This window comes from Calypte anna, chromosome Z (assembly GCF_003957555.1).
Source record: "Calypte anna isolate BGI_N300 chromosome Z, bCalAnn1_v1.p, whole genome shotgun sequence".
NCBI lineage: Eukaryota > Metazoa > Chordata > Aves > Apodiformes > Trochilidae > Calypte > Calypte anna.
The window spans coordinates 9,897,867-9,917,334 of record NC_044274.1 but is presented as its reverse complement, the minus strand read 5'-3'; the positions used below and the strand labels follow the sequence as shown (position 1 = coordinate 9,917,334).

General features: G+C 39.8%; 1 protein-coding gene across 1 annotated transcript in view; it reads right to left on the bottom strand.

Moving 5' to 3' along the window:
* Positions 1–19,468, bottom strand: part of DNAI1 (dynein axonemal intermediate chain 1) — a 148,093-nt gene that overhangs the window by 112,015 nt on the left and 16,610 nt on the right. Inside the window, exons 6-12 of the mRNA XM_030467373.1 lie at positions 18,596–18,675; positions 17,566–17,727; positions 15,675–15,734; positions 13,229–13,363; positions 6,052–6,139; positions 5,166–5,283; positions 2,125–2,168 (exon numbers count right to left, since the gene is read on the bottom strand). Of these exons, the coding sequence (XP_030323233.1) occupies positions 2,125–2,168; positions 5,166–5,283; positions 6,052–6,139; positions 13,229–13,363; positions 15,675–15,734; positions 17,566–17,727; positions 18,596–18,675 (687 nt within the window). The remainder of the gene's footprint in view (positions 1–2,124; positions 2,169–5,165; positions 5,284–6,051; positions 6,140–13,228; positions 13,364–15,674; positions 15,735–17,565; positions 17,728–18,595; positions 18,676–19,468) is intronic.

Sequence of the window (19,468 nt, the reverse complement as noted above, 5' to 3'; positions counted from 1 at the left end):
TACATGTGTTTTTCTATTTTGTTTCCACAGCATCCAGTTTTGAGTTTTTGAGTTTGGTTTTTTTCCACAGTAATTCCCATAAATTTTTGGTTTTGCCTCTTTGACTATTGCTGAGCACTACCAAATGTCTGAAAAGAGACATGGACTGGAATGACTTCAAGATCACTTTCCTGAATAAAAGGACCCTTCTTGGAGCTCAGTGCTGAGCTCTTGATCCGACATGCACTGCATTTCTCAACAACAAACTTCACTAGTCATTTTAACACAGCTGAGAGCCTTCAGTGTTAATCCAAAAAAACCAAAAAAGGTGTTCCCTTAAAGTAAATACCAAATCACTTGCCTTCTTAGCTGAGAATATTCACAACAGAGACTTTTTCAGCACAAAGAACACCAACATGAGCCCAATTTTCAGGCACATACAGATGAATTGAAAGGGCTGGTGGGCAAAGATGTAGTTTTGTAGGTTGGTAAGGTCCACTCTGGCTTCTTCACAAACAATTCCTATGGTTGGGTTATTTAGGGTAAAATTTTAGTGTCTAATCATGCTATCCGTGACTCCCAGCCACTGCCACCTGCAGCACTATGACTGATCTTTGCTTCAAGCCAGAGATTAGTGACCTAAGGAAGAGTCAGCTTTTATTTAAATAAGCAAAATACAAACAGTCAGAGAAGAAAGACACGTACCCTTCTAGAGACAGTGGGGAGACTGACTGGGTCAATACATCTAGCACTTCTCACAAATCTAATGACTGCAATCTGACTGTACTGTGGTCTGTTCTCTTCTTGCAGAAAGGAGAAGGCTCTGATTCCTTTGTGATACTGTTCTTTTTTCAGCCTGTCTCTCCTTTGCGTCAGAATTAATTAGGGCTCAAGGGGACATCTTTGTAAGGAGAAGGAGCCCTGGTGGCTTCTGGTACAGGTGGGGTGCTTGCTTCACAAGCTCTGATAGAAAGCTAGTGAAGACTTAAAATAGTTCAGGATTTTAGTAATTCATCTATATTTTAACAAGACCCATCTGATGGAAAGCTCAGGCTTAAAGACTACTGTACAGTAATGAGAATGCCAGCAATGTGACTCTAAAGCAGCAAGTAACAGCAGAGAACAGCAGAGTCCTGGCAAGTTCTGAAAACATTTTCAGGGGACCTGAGAAATTAATTCAGAAGTCTGCTAAGAAGATAAAGATGAGGAAACAAAACTACTGGATGAGAAATACCCCAGGAAACCTTGTGTCACAACTGGTCTCTTCCCTTTGGGAATTTCTATGGGAAGCAGTGGTCCTAGGGGTGAACTACCAGAATGCACTCTGCTGCCTAAGCTATTCACAACAGTCAGCACTTCAGGTAGAGCTAGAAAGCAGAAAACAGTGAGAGAATGGAAGAGAGAATGTTTATTTAGACTGGCATTAACACCATCCCATCTATATGGGAGCGAAGAGGAAGATGTGAAGACAAGAACTTAGAATACAGTATGGTGTTCGTAAGCAACAAGAAGTACTGGATGGGAGGAAATGCACTGCTGTTGATAAGGATTCCCATGCTGTAAAAAAAGGTAGATGTAATTCATACTCCTTCTGTTTTGCTGCTCAAAATTACCCCTGTCCAATCCCAGACACAAGCAGGCAAAGTGTCTTTTTACAATATCCAGGCCTGATGTGTCCTAATGAAGACCTTATCCTCTGAGACACCACTGGAACATGTTTTCTAAGAAGAAAGCAATGAGTTTACACTTAGAGAAGCCTATAATGATTAGACTGGTCTTTAACATACCTGGTCTTTCAGCAATTAGAAGGGGGTAGGAACCAAGGAATCAGAGCCCATCAAGTAAGATAAAAATTACTAAGTGGTACTTCTAGAGGACAGTCTTGAATCAAAGGGAGAGCCAGCACTGTCATACACCAAAACCTCTGGCTAATGTTGCCTATGTCTATGTGTTTATGAATGTTTATGTCACGGAACATAAAGGCCTAATCACTATCATGATTTATCTCTCAGTGTTCTATTTCGAAATTAAGTAAGTGCTTGATATGAGAGGCAATCTATGCCCCAGAGTATTATATAATTTGATCTCAGTGCATTTGGTTAATATTATATATCTATCAACGATTCTTTTGTATTTGTTACTTACAGGAGCCATATCCCACTGCAAATAGGTCCTTGTGCTTTGGATTCCTATAATGAGAAAATATATATATAACAACTGCATTTATATAACTGCATTTATTATTAAGCATATGGTTCCCCAGAAACACAGTGTTTCACACCTTAATATCAGAGCCCACTTTTACAGGACTGCACATAGTCAAAGGCTTGACCCTTTGAGCTTATGCACTAGTAAAACTTGTGTACAAGTAATTCTTCAGACCTAAGGCAGAAAAAACCAGAGCAACAGAAGACCACAGTAGTAGATGAAAAGCATAAAAAGGGCACAGACAGACATGAGGTCACTCTCCAGCACATCTTGGCTTATCAATTTCATAAGCATGAAAAGTTTACTTTTAAAAACCTGGTCTCTAAGGAAAGGAAAAAGGCAGGAGAGTATTGATTTCCATCTTTCAGGGGCAGAATAAAGGAGTTTCGAAACTGCAGCAGAGTAATACTCAACAAACTTACTTTCCCTTCTTGATAAAAAATAACAAAGGACACTTCAAGAGACACTTATCAACCAGTTCATGAATTCCTGATCGTTCCCACAGATGAGGGAGGGAAATTCCTTCTTGACCCAGTTGTTGAATAGTATATTTGCTGAGGCATAATAACAACAAGCAACTAGCAAGGTACTATGTTTTCTGAAGTCCCTTTTTTTGAAAAACAGCTACCTTCTTTGTAACTTGTGCTGTGTGTGGACAGTGGATCACAGAATAAAGGTCAGTAAGGTTGCTGTCCGTGAGCTTACAGGGCACAATCAGTGAAATTCATTTCTGTGAAATCATAGAATGGTTTGGGTTGGAAAGGACCTTAAAGATCATCCAGTTCCAACCCCTCTGCATGGGCAGGGACACCAGACCAGGTTACTCCAAGCCCCATCCAACCTGGCCCTTAACACTTCCAGTGATGGGGCAGCCACAACTTCTTTGGGCAACCTGTGCCCATGCCTCACCACCCTCACATTAAAGAATTTCTTCCTAATGTCTAACCTAAACCTCCTCTCTTCAAGTTTTAAATTATTTCTCCTTGTCCTCTCACTACACAAGCATGTAAAAAGCCCTACCCCAGCTTTCTTGTAGCCCCCTTCAGATACTGGAAGGTTGCTATAAAGTCCCCAGGACCTTACAACTTCCTCAAACAACCCCAACTTCCTCAGCCTGACTTCACAGGGGAGGTGCTCCAGCCCTCTGAGCATTTTAGGGGATCTCTTCTGGATGTGTTCCAGGAGCTCTGTGTCCTTCTCATGTTGGGGACTCCAGAACTGGACACAGAACTCCAGGTGGGGTCTCACCAGAGCTGAGTAGAGGTGGAGAATCACCTCCCTTGACCAGGGGTCTGTGCTCCTTTTGATGCAGCCCAGGACCTGGTTGGCTTTCTGAGCTGCAGGTGCACAGCTCAGAGCTGTCCTCAATCCCTTCTCCTCCCAACCTGTATTCATGCTCAGAATTGCCTTGACCCAGGTGCAGAACCTTGCACTTGGACTTGTTGAACTTCATGCAGTTTGCATGAGTCCACTTCTCAAGCCTGTCAAGGTCCCTCTGGATGGCATCCCTTCCCTCCAGCATGCTGACTTCACCACACAGTTTGGTGTCACCAGCAAACTCCATGAGGCTGCATTTGATATGAAAATTTATCTGAAGAGTGTTTACTCTGATTTGCTGTTCTGAATTAATAAAATAAAACCACTTTTCATTCCTCCTCTTTTGCTTGGGCTAATCCCTATACATGTTTATGCTCCTGCTCTATCTGCTAAATGCACCATCACTACTAACAATGTGAGAATGAAAATTAAATTAGAAAATCTTATTAAGTAAGGCTATTTGGGCTCATTCTCCCTATTCCAGGGCCATTTTTCTGTCTTCATTTGCTGGAGATACAAATAACAGCAGCACAAACTGCCTATACAAGTGGTTCTTTCTCCCAGTTTTGCATCTCATTTTACTGTTGCTTTGTAATTCTCACACAACTGCATCCCTGATATTAAAGTGTAATTACTGCAGTGGTTTGAAAGGACAGAAGACTGCAGTCTTGCTCGGTCTGTCCATAGATCCCCTTTGGCAAGACACAGCTGTGTTTACACTACTGTATAAACAAGTGAGAGGAGGTCCAGCTGCAGAGGAGCACAAGACAGGAGATGGCTACGTATGTTTTATGCTCAGTGCATGAACCAAGCCAGTTCTAAAGAGACTGAAGAATGATAAAAAGTAAAATGGCCTATTCAGGTCAGCAATGAGTGGTTTTTGTACAGTAAAAACCATAGCATTAACATCCCAGGAAAAGAAGTAAATTGATTTGAAAGTATCAGTGATTGGTTATAGAAACAAAGAATTGGTTATAGAATAAATAAATAAATAAAATAAAAATAAAGATTGGTTATAGAAAAAAAACATACGCAGAAATAAATATGCAAAAGCTGACATCAGGGTAAATGCTTGTTAAACTGAACTGTGTACAATTCCAGTGCACAAATACCACTGTTTTCTGGGCAGTGACTGAACACCTACCATACATAAAGGTCTTGTCTGGCACCAACACCCCAGGTTCTTATGGTGATACCTGACTGGCACATGCAATGATTGCATTTCACTTTCTATTGCTTTAATTCTTCTGTGTTGACGCTTGTAGAAAATAGAGTCACTATCCTTTCTCCTTCCCTGGACTTATCAGGATCGATTCCCACAGTATTACATCCAAAAATATGACATGCCTACCCCAGCTTTCCCAGGAAGGGACTCTTTGCTCTGCCAGCTGCCTCCACTTTGCTCTAGTACTGACAGAACCTGCTGCTCCTTCACCCTTCACCTTCCTTCACCCTGAGGGGCACAAGTCTGGCAGATTCAGCAATACAAAAGCTGCTTTGCATGCAGAAGCACCAGGCACATCTAGGTGCTGCCAAAGCACCTGCCTGTAATTACTCAAAACAGTGTTCCCAGGGAAACCAGCCTTCTGAGGTGCCATGGCATTGGGTTCCACTCCCCTCCCTGCCCAACAGCTGAGAATATTTGTAATAAGGAGATTTACCAGGAGATGGCAGTCACTGCCAGCTTGTTGGTCTTGTCATACTGGAACTTCCAGAGTGGAAGGAGGGTTCCGTGGTGATCTCTGTATTCATCCGAAGCATCCTCAAAATATTTAAAATCTAAGCAAAAACAAAAACACAATCAAAAACCAAAAACAAACAAACAAGCAAAATAACCAAACCAGACCAAAAAACCACACACACACACACACACACACACACAAAAAGAAAAAATCAAGGAAAATATTTGAGTGAGGAAATTGGAACTAAAACATCACAGTGCAGGGCCTGGGGCTGCTTTAAAAAACAGTTAAAAAACAGTTAACCTCACTGCCTCTGCACAACTCAACTAATACAAAGACTGTTTCAGTCCTTAAGTCTCTAAATCCTAACCAGCCCCCAGGTCCTGTAAATGCATTTAACCAAGCACCAAGTCCTCACACCGAAAAAAAGTTGATGTTCTAAAAGCAAAGGATGAACTCCCTGGAGTGAGGAGAGACACCAGTCCAATCCCGGAGCTAGGGGAGGCTTTTTGTGAGAAAAGTGAGCAGAAATAGCAAAATTCTTTGGAAAAATAAAATTGGTTGGGACCTGTATTGCCAGCAGAGAGCTCTGCAGCACTGGTTGCTACATCCAGAAGGAAGTGCAGCAGGGAGAGGAATGCTGACCAAACCTGCTGGTCCCAGCCTGCTCAGAGCAGGGATGATGTGGCATGCCCTTTGAATGACCATGGTCTGCTGTCCTGTAAACCTTCTGTGAGTCAGCAGATTCCTAGCCCTGCTGATTTTAAGTGTTTCTCTAGCCCAGTCTATTCAACCTTTGCCACAGCTGTGGCTACTCCTCTGCAGTTCTGGCTTGAGTTACAGTCATCTCTCAGCAAAGCCATACCTTGTGCAATATCATCAAATGTGTTCTGATTCACCATCCGCTCCACTATCTTAGCAGCCTTTGAGATCTTGTTTATATCATCACTCTGCTGAAAAGAAAAACAAGGAAGAGAAAATGTATTTCCTATCTGTTTACGTCTGTCAGACGTTGTCTGACTGAAAAAACTTGTGTCCTTTGATTAAAAGCTCTTCAAGTAAGATAATGAATTTACTGTAAATTTAGCAAGATGCCATCCACAGCTGAGCTGCACTAACTTTGTTGTGACTTTGAGCTGCAGGGTTTCTTCCTGATTTAGGCCATTTGCTAAATACTTACCCATAAGCAGTTATTCTTGTCTTCCTCAACTCATTCAACCTTCCTTATGATGGGATGAGCTAGAAGCACACACATGATCCCTCTCCCAGATCACCTGATAATAGCTCATTAGCTTCAGTAATGAAATCATAGGTGCATGATGATTGCAAGCATCTTCTCCACTCTACCTGGAGAGCTTTAAGGTCTCATGTGTTATGCCAAGATCGCAGGATTCGGGAGTTCTTTAATCTCTGAGTAATACCAACTTGATGCATTTAGAGATCCATAAGCTCACACCATATAGAACCACCATGCAAAGGTGGCATGTGGAAAATCCTAACAGCCTGTCCAGGGAACACCACAAGGCAAGCCTGTTTATATGAGGGTATGCAGATATACCTTCAGGTATGCAAGTACTAGAAACCTTCTGGGGAGTGGCATCCTGCAAGGCCAGCAGTCTCTAGGTAACTGTATCAGTAATACCATGAAAGGTTAAGATTGCCTAGGAAACTATGCCAGAAATAGCAAACTTAGGTATCAGCATAGCAGATGTGTGATAAATGGGGAGAAGCAATTAGAGGCAGGTTGTTTATAAATGAAGGACACAAGGGTGAAGACAGAGAACCATCCTGGTGGGTAGAGGAAGCAGCAGCATGGACAAATGGAGAAAAGGGATTATAACCTGGGTTGTATGACTGTCAGCAGATGACTGCTTGGCTGGCATGCTTGCCCATCAGAAACCTGTGCCTGATCACCACAGTCTTACAGCCATCTTCCTACTAAACAATATTCCAAACTAATTTTTGTGCTGTCTACCCTCTGTGTGCCTGTGACCAGTAGCAAAATCCAAGGTGGATTAACAGGGGCATAGGACAAGAATCCTATGTGCCACCAGTGGGAAAGGCAGAGCTTGTAAGTACTCAGACTGTGCTGGGCCATGAGGACAATGCCAGCACAGCTCTGAGCAATGATGTGAGAATGACAAGGTGTATACAAAGTGTTCTGACAGCATGCTGCTCCAGCGACCTGAATACCCACCTACTGCAGTTTCCCCAAAGCCCCATCAGTGTTTAAAAGCCTTTCATCTTCAAACCCCTGCTAGGGACTGATGGCTGCCAGCACAGCAGGATTTCCTCCACAGTGAGGACACTGAATAGAAACTTGTCATCCTTGTCAAAGCTCACAGAGGGCCCTGAACATGAAAGAAAAAGTGGCTTGCCAAAACTACACTGCACAGCTACAGTCAGAACCAAGACCATGACTTCAGATTAAGTGCATCCCAGCCCACTACTTCTTTCTTGGGCTCAGCACAGACTCAAGGGAGACTGAGAGTCTTTATTTCAAAGAGCATGAGACCAAAAGGGCTACATAAAGATGACAAGAGAAAGGATTTAAACAAAAAAAATAAATTCTATACTCTGCAATATTTTTTATAAATCTATAGTTTGACCACAGCTTCAGCAGCACATGGAGTCATCTTCTCCCACGTCAGAAATGACAAAACAGAATCTGGAACCGATTCCAGAGAAGGGCAACAAGGATGGTCCAAGTCTGGACTAGTTTCTGTACAGGAAAAGCTGGGTAGGGTTACACTTGCCAGTCTGGAGAGTAGGTGGCTTGAGACAATATGAGACAGGTCTATGAAGTAGTAAATAGCCCAGCAAAGATGGACAGAGACCAACTGTTCACTATCTCTTCTGATACAAAAAGTAGGGGTGTCAAGTGAAGCTACTGGAAGTCAAGGTCAAAACAAGAAAAAGGAGGTGACTTTTACAGGGTGACACATCTGTGCAGCTCCCCATCAAAGGGTGCTGTAGATGCAAGAACTTTACAGTTTCAAGTACTCACATCTATGTGCCAAAGCACATCAATCTTAAACAGCTGAAAAATAGTTGAAGGCTAAAAGAATATTTGAAACTGGAAGACACCCTTGTGGGTCCTTACCATTCTTTACACATTAATCTGTGGTTCGAGACTTCATGTGAAATAATGTGTCCGGTCTGATGTCCTTCAGATTTTGCCTAGGTCTGTGGGAGGACTTCTTGAGAACAGCACAGAGAATTTGCTGTGATGCTCAGAATTTAAGAAAGCGCAGAAAAAGTTGTTTTTGAATTTTAACATAGTATGCTATTTCTGAGACATTAGGAATTCTTAAGTATTAAGAAAGAGGATCCTTGAAACATCTCAAATAGAAATCAATATTCTTAATTGCTGGGATTTCTCTCTTCTGACTGCAAGTTGCCATTACTGCTTCTGCCTTTGTAAGACCTCTTTCTCTAAAGCACTTTCTAAAATAAAGGCAATTCACCTTTACTAACACTTGCCCATGAGATCATCCTGAGATCATGACCATAAAAATGAAATTGGCTGCCACCAGCATATTGCTCTGAGTAAGCTTAATTGACAGAGGTAAAATGTTGAAAAGGTTACAGTTTGATTTAGAAGAGCAATAAACACTTTTCCCTCCAACATTGTTTAAGTTATAGTTACAAGGTATATAGAACAGATCCCCTCCAGCACTGCTGGTTCCTCAGACACACCAGCTAGGACCTATGCAAGTAAAAATCTGTGCTAAGATGCAGCTGAAGCTGGAGAGACCTGGGGAGGAATGGCAGTGCAGCAGGCATGAGCATGATCACATCTTTTGTTCTGTTACACATCCAAGGAAACTTGCACTGTAAGCATTCTGAATTTCCAACCTGAGACATTATTCTAGATTGAAGAACAAAAGATAAGGCTTACTTTGTGTGTTCTTAAAGATGAACTATACATCCTGCCTCATTTTTTTTTCTTTACAATCAGGCTTTAAACTAAAATAAAGCCCTGTGAATACAGAAACTGTATTATTCAATGGAAATTTTTTTTCTGCAATTCAGGAACCTTTCCAGATGAAATAAAAAAAACATAAGTCAGATCTCATGTTAGGTATCTATGTTGTTAAAAGTGCAGCCATTTTTGGCATTAAACTGGATCAGAGTATGTTATTTTCTCACTGAATCCTGTCCTATTTTTGTTTGATTGTTTTGATTGTCTGTATGTTTCTGAAATAAACCTTTGTGGAAGTGGTAAGCATAGTTTATCCTTTTTTTAAAAGACCTGTTTGAAAACAATTTATTTTCTTTTTTTTAGGACAGCTCTGGGGTAGTTAGCCAAATGTAATGAAAGCTTGTTAGGTAATAAATTTGTTTTATTTCTTTCTGTGTGTAAGTTATTTTTAGACCAGCAATAATGTTAATGGAATCATATATAAGACGAATTATAGGCTAGTATTTTGAAAATAAATGTCTTGGTCTTGCTCTACTCTTCATTAACTGCTTCATACATGGCTCTCAGCAGCTAGCCAGTTGCAATGTGAAACTCCAGTAAAGTGAAGCATGAAAAAAGGTTTGTGGTTGTATATTTGGTGTATAATTGCATAACCAGAAAGCAAACCCCACCTTAAAACCAGTGCAGTAACTGCTCATGTCTCTAGCAATATCTGTACTGTCACTAGAAGAACCTCTGGCTGGCAATCAAAAAAGCACTGTATAAGGCTGTTGTCACCTCTTTCCTAGCACTGCAAACACCCACAGCAAATCCCAAATAAACTCCCACAGGGTGAATCATCACAAGTAATTACTCACTTCCAGAACTGTACTAATCTGTTCACTTTCACTGTTTGCTTTTAATTCTAATACCTGGGGATGGCCAAGAAAGGTGAACAATAGCATGAGGGTTAATTGCATTCAGCTGGTACTTCAAAAATAACTGTGGTCATCCAAGAGCATCCAAATGATCATTTTGTGGGCCAGACTGTCTCACCAGGCATATCTCAGAAAGGAGAAATGCTATTGTGAGTCTGACAAGTCAGAGAGGACCTCACGTGATTCAGGAGTGCACAATTCTCTGTTAAATAAAAATTTTGTTTGGATTTTTTAAGCAACTGTTCAACCACTTCAGAGGATTTTAGAAACTGTTCAGTGCAGAAAGTTGTATTTTTAACTAATTCCTAGCTGGTTTACATCCATCTGTATTTCTGCCAACACCATCCTCTGAGGCAATAATTCTTTTGTTATCTATCCTCCGTTATCTATCTCAGATTTCCTCTCTACCTTTGCATGACCATATAAATATGCTAAGATCTTTTTAGCCTCTTGTATTCAAGGTTTCAATTTCTTATATTCTTTTTCATATCTACGCAGACCTGTAATCTATCATCTTTGAAAAGGGGTGATCAAAACTATATACCATTGTACTATTCCAGATAAGGTATTACCCTGCCTCACATAAGAGAAATAGTACTTGTCTGCTGCTTCACACAATACTTTCCAGTAATGTACTTGTCTTCTCATAGACATATCACAGCTCACCAAAGCATATACTCATATTTCTCCCTGTAATTTCAAACTGTAAGCCCTTACCTTAGAAAAGATTGTTTTGAGATTCCAAAATATAGTCTTCCTCTCCACTGGTGCCTCCCAGTCTGTTCTAATAATGGTTTCCAGTATCTGTTCTGATTTTCTGGACTATCTAATAATTTCCTAAAGGCCCTATAGCAATAGCTTTACAGAATTTCAAGTAGATTACTTTTACTAGACTTCCCTTGTTAAGGAAAATCACAACTTTTCTCTTATCAAAGGAAGAGATGAGATTATTTGGTCACAATCTACCTTTAGTAAATATGCTATTGCTATTTTGTTCCATTTCATACTTACTCCCAAATCTCTACTTTTTCCATCCATATTAATTCTCATGCCTGTATAGTATTAAACATCAGACTAACGTAATGATTTTTATCCTTTTTACATACAATATCTACTTATTATACTTCAAATACATAGGTCTATCCCTCTTTCGATACAGTCACTAAAAAACCTTACTATCAGACTTGTGGCAATGTGCCTTGTCATCTCGGGGTGAGAGGAGGTAACTTGAGTTAACTTAAATGTATTAAGCTCTTTGCATTTTGCTTCTACCTCAGATATTGTCATTTCTACACTTACACAACAACACGAGGATGGTCACACTGGATCAGACCAAGATTATCTCTGGGCCAGGACTGGCTCAGGAACAGTAAGAACTGGACAAGCAAAAACAACACTTCTGCCTAATTGTCTCTGCTTCCAACTGTTCTCAGCTCAGAAACTTTCCTATCATTCCTCTTCATTTGTCTGTGTTCTCCATGTTCTGTTTGCTGCCTTAATTGAAAACTGAGGAAAAGTTTCAAATGCTGTATCACTGCCTTCAGATGTAAGCTCATCCTCTTCTCTCTACATACATTTCAGTGACATATATATATTAAGAGATTCCCAAGAGTCCCTCATCACTATCTCCAGGTGGATCCATGGAATCCATTCTTTTTTTCTGCTGGCTGACTTTCTTTTGCTTTGCCAGCCCATTCTTCCTTGCTCTTTCCCCTTATTCTTCAGTAAGTGAATGGCTTCATTCTACTTCCTTTCTGCTCTTCTCCTCTCCCTTTCCCTCTTCCTCTTCTCTCTGTTTTTAGTAAAGGCTTTTGATGGCACAGTGCTAAGACAGCCAAATCCTCTACACTTGAATCAGCCATATAAGTGCTAAAGCAATTTTCAGGAGCCAGATTTTATTATGTAGATAAATCTTAGTTATGCCAATGTAACTCCACCTATTCTAGGGGCAAGCAAAGAACTAACTCCCATGTTTTACTGCTATACTTCTCAGTGCATTTCACTCCAGTCATATAGAAATTATTTCAGTTTGCCTTCTAAGTGGTTTAACCTAGACAGGAGGTTGTGAAAGAACAACTCACAATTCTGTAGAGCTCAAACTCCATTGAACCATAATAGAAAGTTCCTTGGACCTCCTGAAAACATTCTGGAGCATGAAGGAAACCATTCAGGGTTGCCATATTGTGTTCTCAGTGCATGAAGTGGCATTGAGAATTGTGATTTTAGGGGAATAAACTGTGGCATCCCTGCAAGACACTCAGAGGCTACTTCTGGGAGCATCTTGGTTTAGGAGTCAGCATCACCCTCAAAGAAAGATCATACCAGCTTGGAGCTTGGCAGGAGTTATGATACCTGCTATTCTGAGAAGCCAGCCTAATGGAAGCTACTCTGGTTCAGCAACCCTTGCCACTCACTCTGCTGCTCCAGAGGACTCAAGAGTAGCTGAGCTCCTCTTGGAGGTCATCATATCACAACTGAGATATCATTGAGCTGTGTAATTACTGACTATTTCAAACACTGGAGAGAGATGCTTCTGTCACCTTCCAGCTAAATGAATAAACAACATATCAGAGTACCCCCCCCCGACAATTTAGTCCCCTGAATCATATATTCTATATGTAGGCTTTGATTTCTGTTAATTATTATTAACTTTTATCTAAATTCTGTATTACATGCTACTTATTGTATATAGATAGACTATAGGTAGTCTATGATTATTTAAACTACTAGTAAAATAATAAAAATGGACGAAATTTCGTTTTAGTATGTTTTACTAACATTTTGAAAGAATCCTAAATTTCTTTGCCTTCTATATTAGGAAATTTTATGTGAAACCTCTGCATCACTTAAAATTCTTTGAAAAGTCAAACAATGTTTCTATTTATTTGAGTCTTTTGTACTTCACACACTAATCAAAAATGAGACACAAACATGGTAATGTTCAAAAAAAGCCATATATCCCACTTGGAAATCAGGTTTGAAGACAAGATTCTGGCTTCACACTGTTTTGTATTCCCAGAAAAAATGCAGCAAAATGGAAATCCTATTTCAGAAATACTGTTCCTAGCAGAAACTAATTTTTGCATTTCTCGGGGCTGTTACTTTCCAGCTGAGAGAACTAGCTAGTTTTCAGCTGACCTGCATTATAGGTGCATTCATCACCAATCTGAGCTGGCTTCTTCCACTTCTATGAAATGTACCTGTGACTCCAGAGAGGTTAACTTTTTTCCTTTCTTCTTCTCTTCTTTCTTTGCTGTCTGAGCTTTTGGTTTTTCCTTCTCTTTTGACATTTCTATTTTCTGAAGCTCCTCCATATAGGCATCATAGATAATCCACTGAGAGACAGAAAGAGACAGGATTTATCAGGACCTGATTATCCTCCAGAGAATAGCCATTTGCACCATCACAAAAATGTGATAGCTCTCCAACAGGTAACACTGCCATGGGAATCAGCTGAATACTTCTGGCATATTGCAGAAAACATGAAGGATTGAAGCCCAGGATTTTAAAAGCTTGATGGGGCATGTCTTACTTTTTAAGAACACATTATTGCTTTCTCAACAATTTCCTTCCCCCAACACTCTTCTAGATGCTTTGACTTTATCTTGTTTTTGTAGGACTTTATGTTTGGCTAATTTACCAGTTTTTAATAGGAAACATGAGTTAAACATCTGCTTTATGACACTTCTCATGTGGTATTGGAAAATTAAATTTTAGCTGCTTAACACAATTTAAATCTTGGACTCCAACTCTCAACATTTGATCAAATGGAAACTGAAAAGAGTTTTACATCTTCTGCTATGCCACATGCCAGAAATGTCTTACCTTAGTGGAACCAAAAGTAACTTTCCTATTTAAGAATTATACATTAGTACTGAAGTGCCAGTACTGTGCCTGAAGCAGGTACATGACTTTCAGGACAAAACAAAAGGCAAGAGGGAGTATGATTCAAGACAAAATTTAAAGCAGAACATTGGAGTAAAGAAAGGTAGCAGAAAACTTCAGCAAAAATCTGCCTTGTGTTGTAAATTTACAGACAGAATCAAGGCAGAAAGCTGCTTCAAACACCAGGGAAAGAACTAAGAAGATGTGATGAGAAAGAGAAGAAACAGAACAGAAAACTCTGGAAGAGGAAATTTGAAACATAAGGAAGAACAAGAAAGAAGAAGTTAAGGAAAAAAACATTACATCAAAATACTATTTGATAACCACTCAATTTTCCAATAGAATAAAAAGAAAACAGAGGAAAACCTTTCTCCTCAGTTTTCAGACATTTAATGAAACATTTTAGTGGCAGCCTGATTATCAGAAAAAGTTCTATCTAGCTCTTACTGACCTTGCTGTCATAAAACAAGGAAGGAAAGTCCAGCTAGACGGAGGAAAATGACTCTGTGATTTCAAGTTCAGAAACAAACTGGGTTACAGTTTGCAGCTTGACAGAGACACCTCTGCTCCCTTTCCTATCAGTTTCCTATAGCAGCATTTTTTTAAGCTGCTGCCATTACCTTATACTTCATTCTGGTTGTTCCTGTGGCATACTGGTAACAAACAAACATAAATACATTTTGTAAATACCTGTGAGAATTCAGCAGCAGCATTGGCTATATTCCCTTTCCAGTGAACACTGTAGTGTATTTTATATGTAAAATTTAATGCAAAATATTTTACAGATTTTTTAAGAGACTGCAAAAACACTGCATAACAACTGTGGGACAGTTTTTCATAGTGAGTAAGCAGGCACATTCTCACTCCATAAAACAGAGCTAAGTCTATGGTAACAGGCTTATGGCCTGTTCCTTATGCTGTAGTTCTCACTGGGTTCAGCTTCATATTTGAGAAACATGTTTTTGGATACAGCTAAAATTGGGCAATTTTTTAAAAATAATAATGCAGCAATATATATTTGCATATAAAAAATCCTAACAACATTCCCCAAAACTCCATGAACCCTTGTGTACAAAATCTATACAAAATCTTCAGAGGTCTCTCAAAACACAGTGTTCAAAATGAAGCTAGCACACAGGCATGTCCTAAGTGTCTTTTTGTTCTCTTTTTCCTACATTTTGAGACCCCATTGATTCTGCCCCTGGTGGGATCAGCTAATGGAGTTGTCCTGCATCTGTCCGGGTGTTGAATGCTGGTTGACAGCATCTCCTAAATAACCAGCTCACCCACCCACACTGTGATGGAAGATCTTCAGCAACAGGACAACACCCACCCAAAACCAGTCAGAGGAGTCCATGCCAACAAGGGGCAGTTGCAATTGTGTCCCTGCTCCTGTAGAGTTCCACTGCAGTTCATGTCTTGCTGAGTCCAGAATCATCCTTCTGTGATTTTTCCATTTCCACTTATTTAAGACTCTCTACAGGAGACTGACCAGGGTTGCTAGCAAGTGATAGATCAATCAAAAGCAGCTAAACTGCAAATCTTGACCTCAGAAATATAAACCACTAACGAGTTCACACATTTAGGCAGAAAAGAGGGGCACACTAGTTTGCTTTCAGATTTAAACCAGAGATCAAATCCACAGCCTGAGAGTTGATTCTGCTGTAAGGAATGCAAACACAGCATATCATATCTCAGTTTCCTAAATACAGTAAAAAAAAAAAAAAAAAAAAAAAAAGAATTAAAGTAAAAAGGATATACCTGGTTAGCAGTGGCTGAGAAAACTTCACGAGGTGTAGGCTCCGACTGACATGCTTTTTCCTGGATAAAGAAAAAGCATAAAGTAGTATAATGTTGGCATTGAAACTCTTCTCAGTGACACAGATGAACCATGGAAACAGCCTCCTCATAGCAGGTAGTTAGTACAGTATTGATCTAAGATTAATTCAACATCCAAATGACTCCCAGAGCACTGCAGAAATCTTTTTGGTGATCATGCACCTACAGATTGATTTTTTTGTAGACCAGAAGAAAACCTTCTCGTTTTTTTCCAGCACAGTTAAAATACTTGATTTCAATATTTCATTTGGAAGGAGATGAAATGGTTTGGTTCACTTCTACCATTTGAAATATTGTGCTACCAATTATGGTAACAGTTCTGATATGCTACCAAATCTGTAAAGTTTAATATATATTTTAAAAACACATTTGGGTTAATAAAAACTAAAAAAAACCCAACAACAAACCGAAAAAACAGTTGAAAAGAACATAACATAAACAATTCATTTGATGTTATTGAAATATTTTTATCAACTCTACATCAACATTCTGAAATAAATTACTATTTTTCAGTGAAGTTTTCATTTCACAGCACAGCATTTTCTTCCAAAAAAACTGTTGCATTAAGACATTTTCAAGAATCTGCCTGTAGCATTTCACTGACTTCTGAAATGGAGCAGTCTCAGAGATAGAAGCTACACATCCTGTACCACACACAGCAGTTCTTCACAGTTATTTAAGGTCTATATTTTGCTTTCAGAGGCAGAATCACACAGAGGCACACAGTAAAGACAATAGGAGGAGAATATGCAGACATGGAGTCAGAGAAACAATAAATTACATGGCCTTCACTGGGATTTTTCAAGATACAGAATTTTAGCTCAGTCTTTGCTGTAAGCACCTCACTGCTGGATGAACTTCCCCGAGACTTTCTGTCTCCACTAGTACAGAGAAATGGCTTGGTACTCCTTCTAGTAGGTAGTACCTTCAGCAAGATAGTAACTCTTAGATCTCTCCAACCCATCAGATGTAAAGGCATCTCACTTCAGGCATAACAGCTGCAAGAAGGCAGGCAGGTTCTCTCTGCATATACTCTGGTTCCAAGGCAGCAAGGCAAAGAAGAGAATTTTCTCTCTGAAACTTGTATTTCTCACTCAGAAAGCTCCTTTGTAAGCATTGAAATGGGGGCCAGTATAACCAGTACTGGCTGGGCAGCAGGCCTTGTGAAAACACTCACTGGGAATGGCTGCAAGCTCAGTGGGTTAGGAAGGAGCATAAGGTCTTGGGTAGGTACTGATCTGAAGGTGCATGCACAGAATGGGAGAGAGATGTCCCACATTGCATCTGTAAAGATTTGCCATACTTACATGGGTCTGTTACTGTAGTACCCTTACCTAAACCCATCTTTATCCTTTTAATATAGGGGCACTTATATCCCTGCTCCATAGGTAAGAATTGAAGCACAATGCCACAGAGAGACTCTGTAGCAAAAGTAAAATTAATTCATGGATTCCAGTCCCTCAGCTGCTATTCTAACAATTGCTCTATACTTTTGCAGATGAGAAAATATACATAATAAATGTTTTGTCTAAGCAGCTAATGTCTAAGCAGCTATTAGACATGCTATGTCTAATAAGTCTAAGTATTTACAGTAGCACCAAAACTTGCAGGCTGTCCCAGAGTTCATAAGGTAAGAACTTTTCTGTCACTGTTTTCATGATCCCAAATGTTTTACTACAAAAACATTTAAAACATTGGGGGTTTTTCTCCTAGTAGTACCCATAAAGACCACAGGATATGACACAGATACAGATGATCCAGATGCCCTCCCAAAGGAAAGACTCTCCAAGTCACTGAAGGAATGGCACCATACCCGCATAGGGTTGCTAATTGTCCTTGTAGCTCTCTCAGTGAAGTTGAACTGGTTTGCAAGCTTCTTCTCTGCCACTTTTGGGGGTGGAGGCTCTTCTGCCTCTGCTGGCTCAGCTACTTCTTCTGTTACTGGTGCCTCTTCCTCCTGCTCCTCTTCTGCAGCCTGCAAGAAAATAGAGCAGTGACTCCATCCTGAAAGAATAAGACGCACTTTTCCGTCTTCAAAAGAACTTCTTATGTCTCTGGATTTCTGCTACTGAGTGAAGGAAACTGTAATTGAAAATTATTTAAAATGGAAATTAGGAGATTCCCAGTAACTGGAGCAGGGAGATTCCATAACAGTATCTGAACAGGAATATGAAAAACCAGGAACTGAAATTCCTTTAAAATAAAGCCTTTAAAACATTCACAGAATAAATGAGATAACAGAGCATGACCACCTTTGATAAACTTGACTCAGGGACTAGAAGCCTCTGTTAGAATTTGATACCCTGTACTTTTATTCCCTTGATAGACATTGAGTTTTACCTGAATCTAGGTTACCTGATTCCAGGGCCTGACACTGTGTGGATGAGAATGAAGTTCTCACAGCATACTCCTTTCCTGATCAGCCAACTGTCTTTAAACCCTGACACTGATTACTGTAGGTAGTTATACCAGCTGCTTTCATCCCACCACATTTTGTTTTTCCAATATCTCTTTCAGGGATGCACAGGCTGCCCAGGAATACTCCAGATCCCAGCAAATTATAGCCTGTCTTGATAAAATATCTGGATAAAGACATTCCCTCTATTCTCCCTATGAAGAGAATAGAGACCTCATTCCCCTGCATAGCTTCACCAAGATGAAAAATGGCAGAAGGACCCTAGCTGTTGACTAGAACCTGCAGGATCTCACCTATAGCAGAGATGTCTCAGGCATGAAAGAATCAATCACAGAAACTTCTCAGCATGGCCATTTTATAATAAAGGAATTTCAAATCTAGTATTAAAAATAAAACAGACAACTCTCAGCTGCCTATGGAGAATTACCTGAGTATCTCCTGCACTTTCTTCATCTTTTACCTCTGCCTGTTCAGATGTTACAGTAGATGTCTCATCAGGAGCCTTTTCTGATGATAGAAAGGATAAGTGAATAAGCTCAGGATAATAGAACATCATCATCATAATCATCATTATTATTATTATTATTATTATTCCACTTATTCTGCAGATACTTCTATCTTCTGATACATTAGCATACAGTTGCATCCTTTTCAAATGCTATCTTATTAGAAAACATCATAACCAATCTCCAGTCTAGAGGGTGATTATTTGTTCAAAGCCATAATAAGAGACACTGTTATTACCAGAATGAAATGGCAGTAATTCTGGCTGGAACAAACACATTCCTGGAATCCACTTCTGATTTGAGTAGATTTATTTCTGGGTATCCTTTCACCTTTCTGCCCTCCAAAAACGGCTGCAATTATGTAGGACCATGAAGAATGTTTTCAAAGCATACAGGAGTTGCAACATGGTTTGTCCTTGTTTATCTGGATAAAAATTAATATACTAGTCTTGTCAAAGAATGATGGATGTCTGCATTCCAATCACAGCCTTAAATGTGTAGCATCAGGCTGCTTGAAACTACAAAAAGCAGTGCCAATTGTTGTTGCTTTGGTGCTTTCATGGCATTGAAGATGCTGTTCAGCATTCTGTCCTACTTCAAATCCTCATGCACATTTTGTTAAGTGTAAAACAATACGGGAAGTAACAACTGTTTTCAGGAGTTCATCTAATGTTGTCATCATGCATGACAGTTAATGCTTTGAAAGGACACTATTTGTGACACAATTTCCCTTTCATAAACAGCAGAAATATGAGAAAATCACTAGGAAGTACATGTTTTCCTGCTGCAAATTC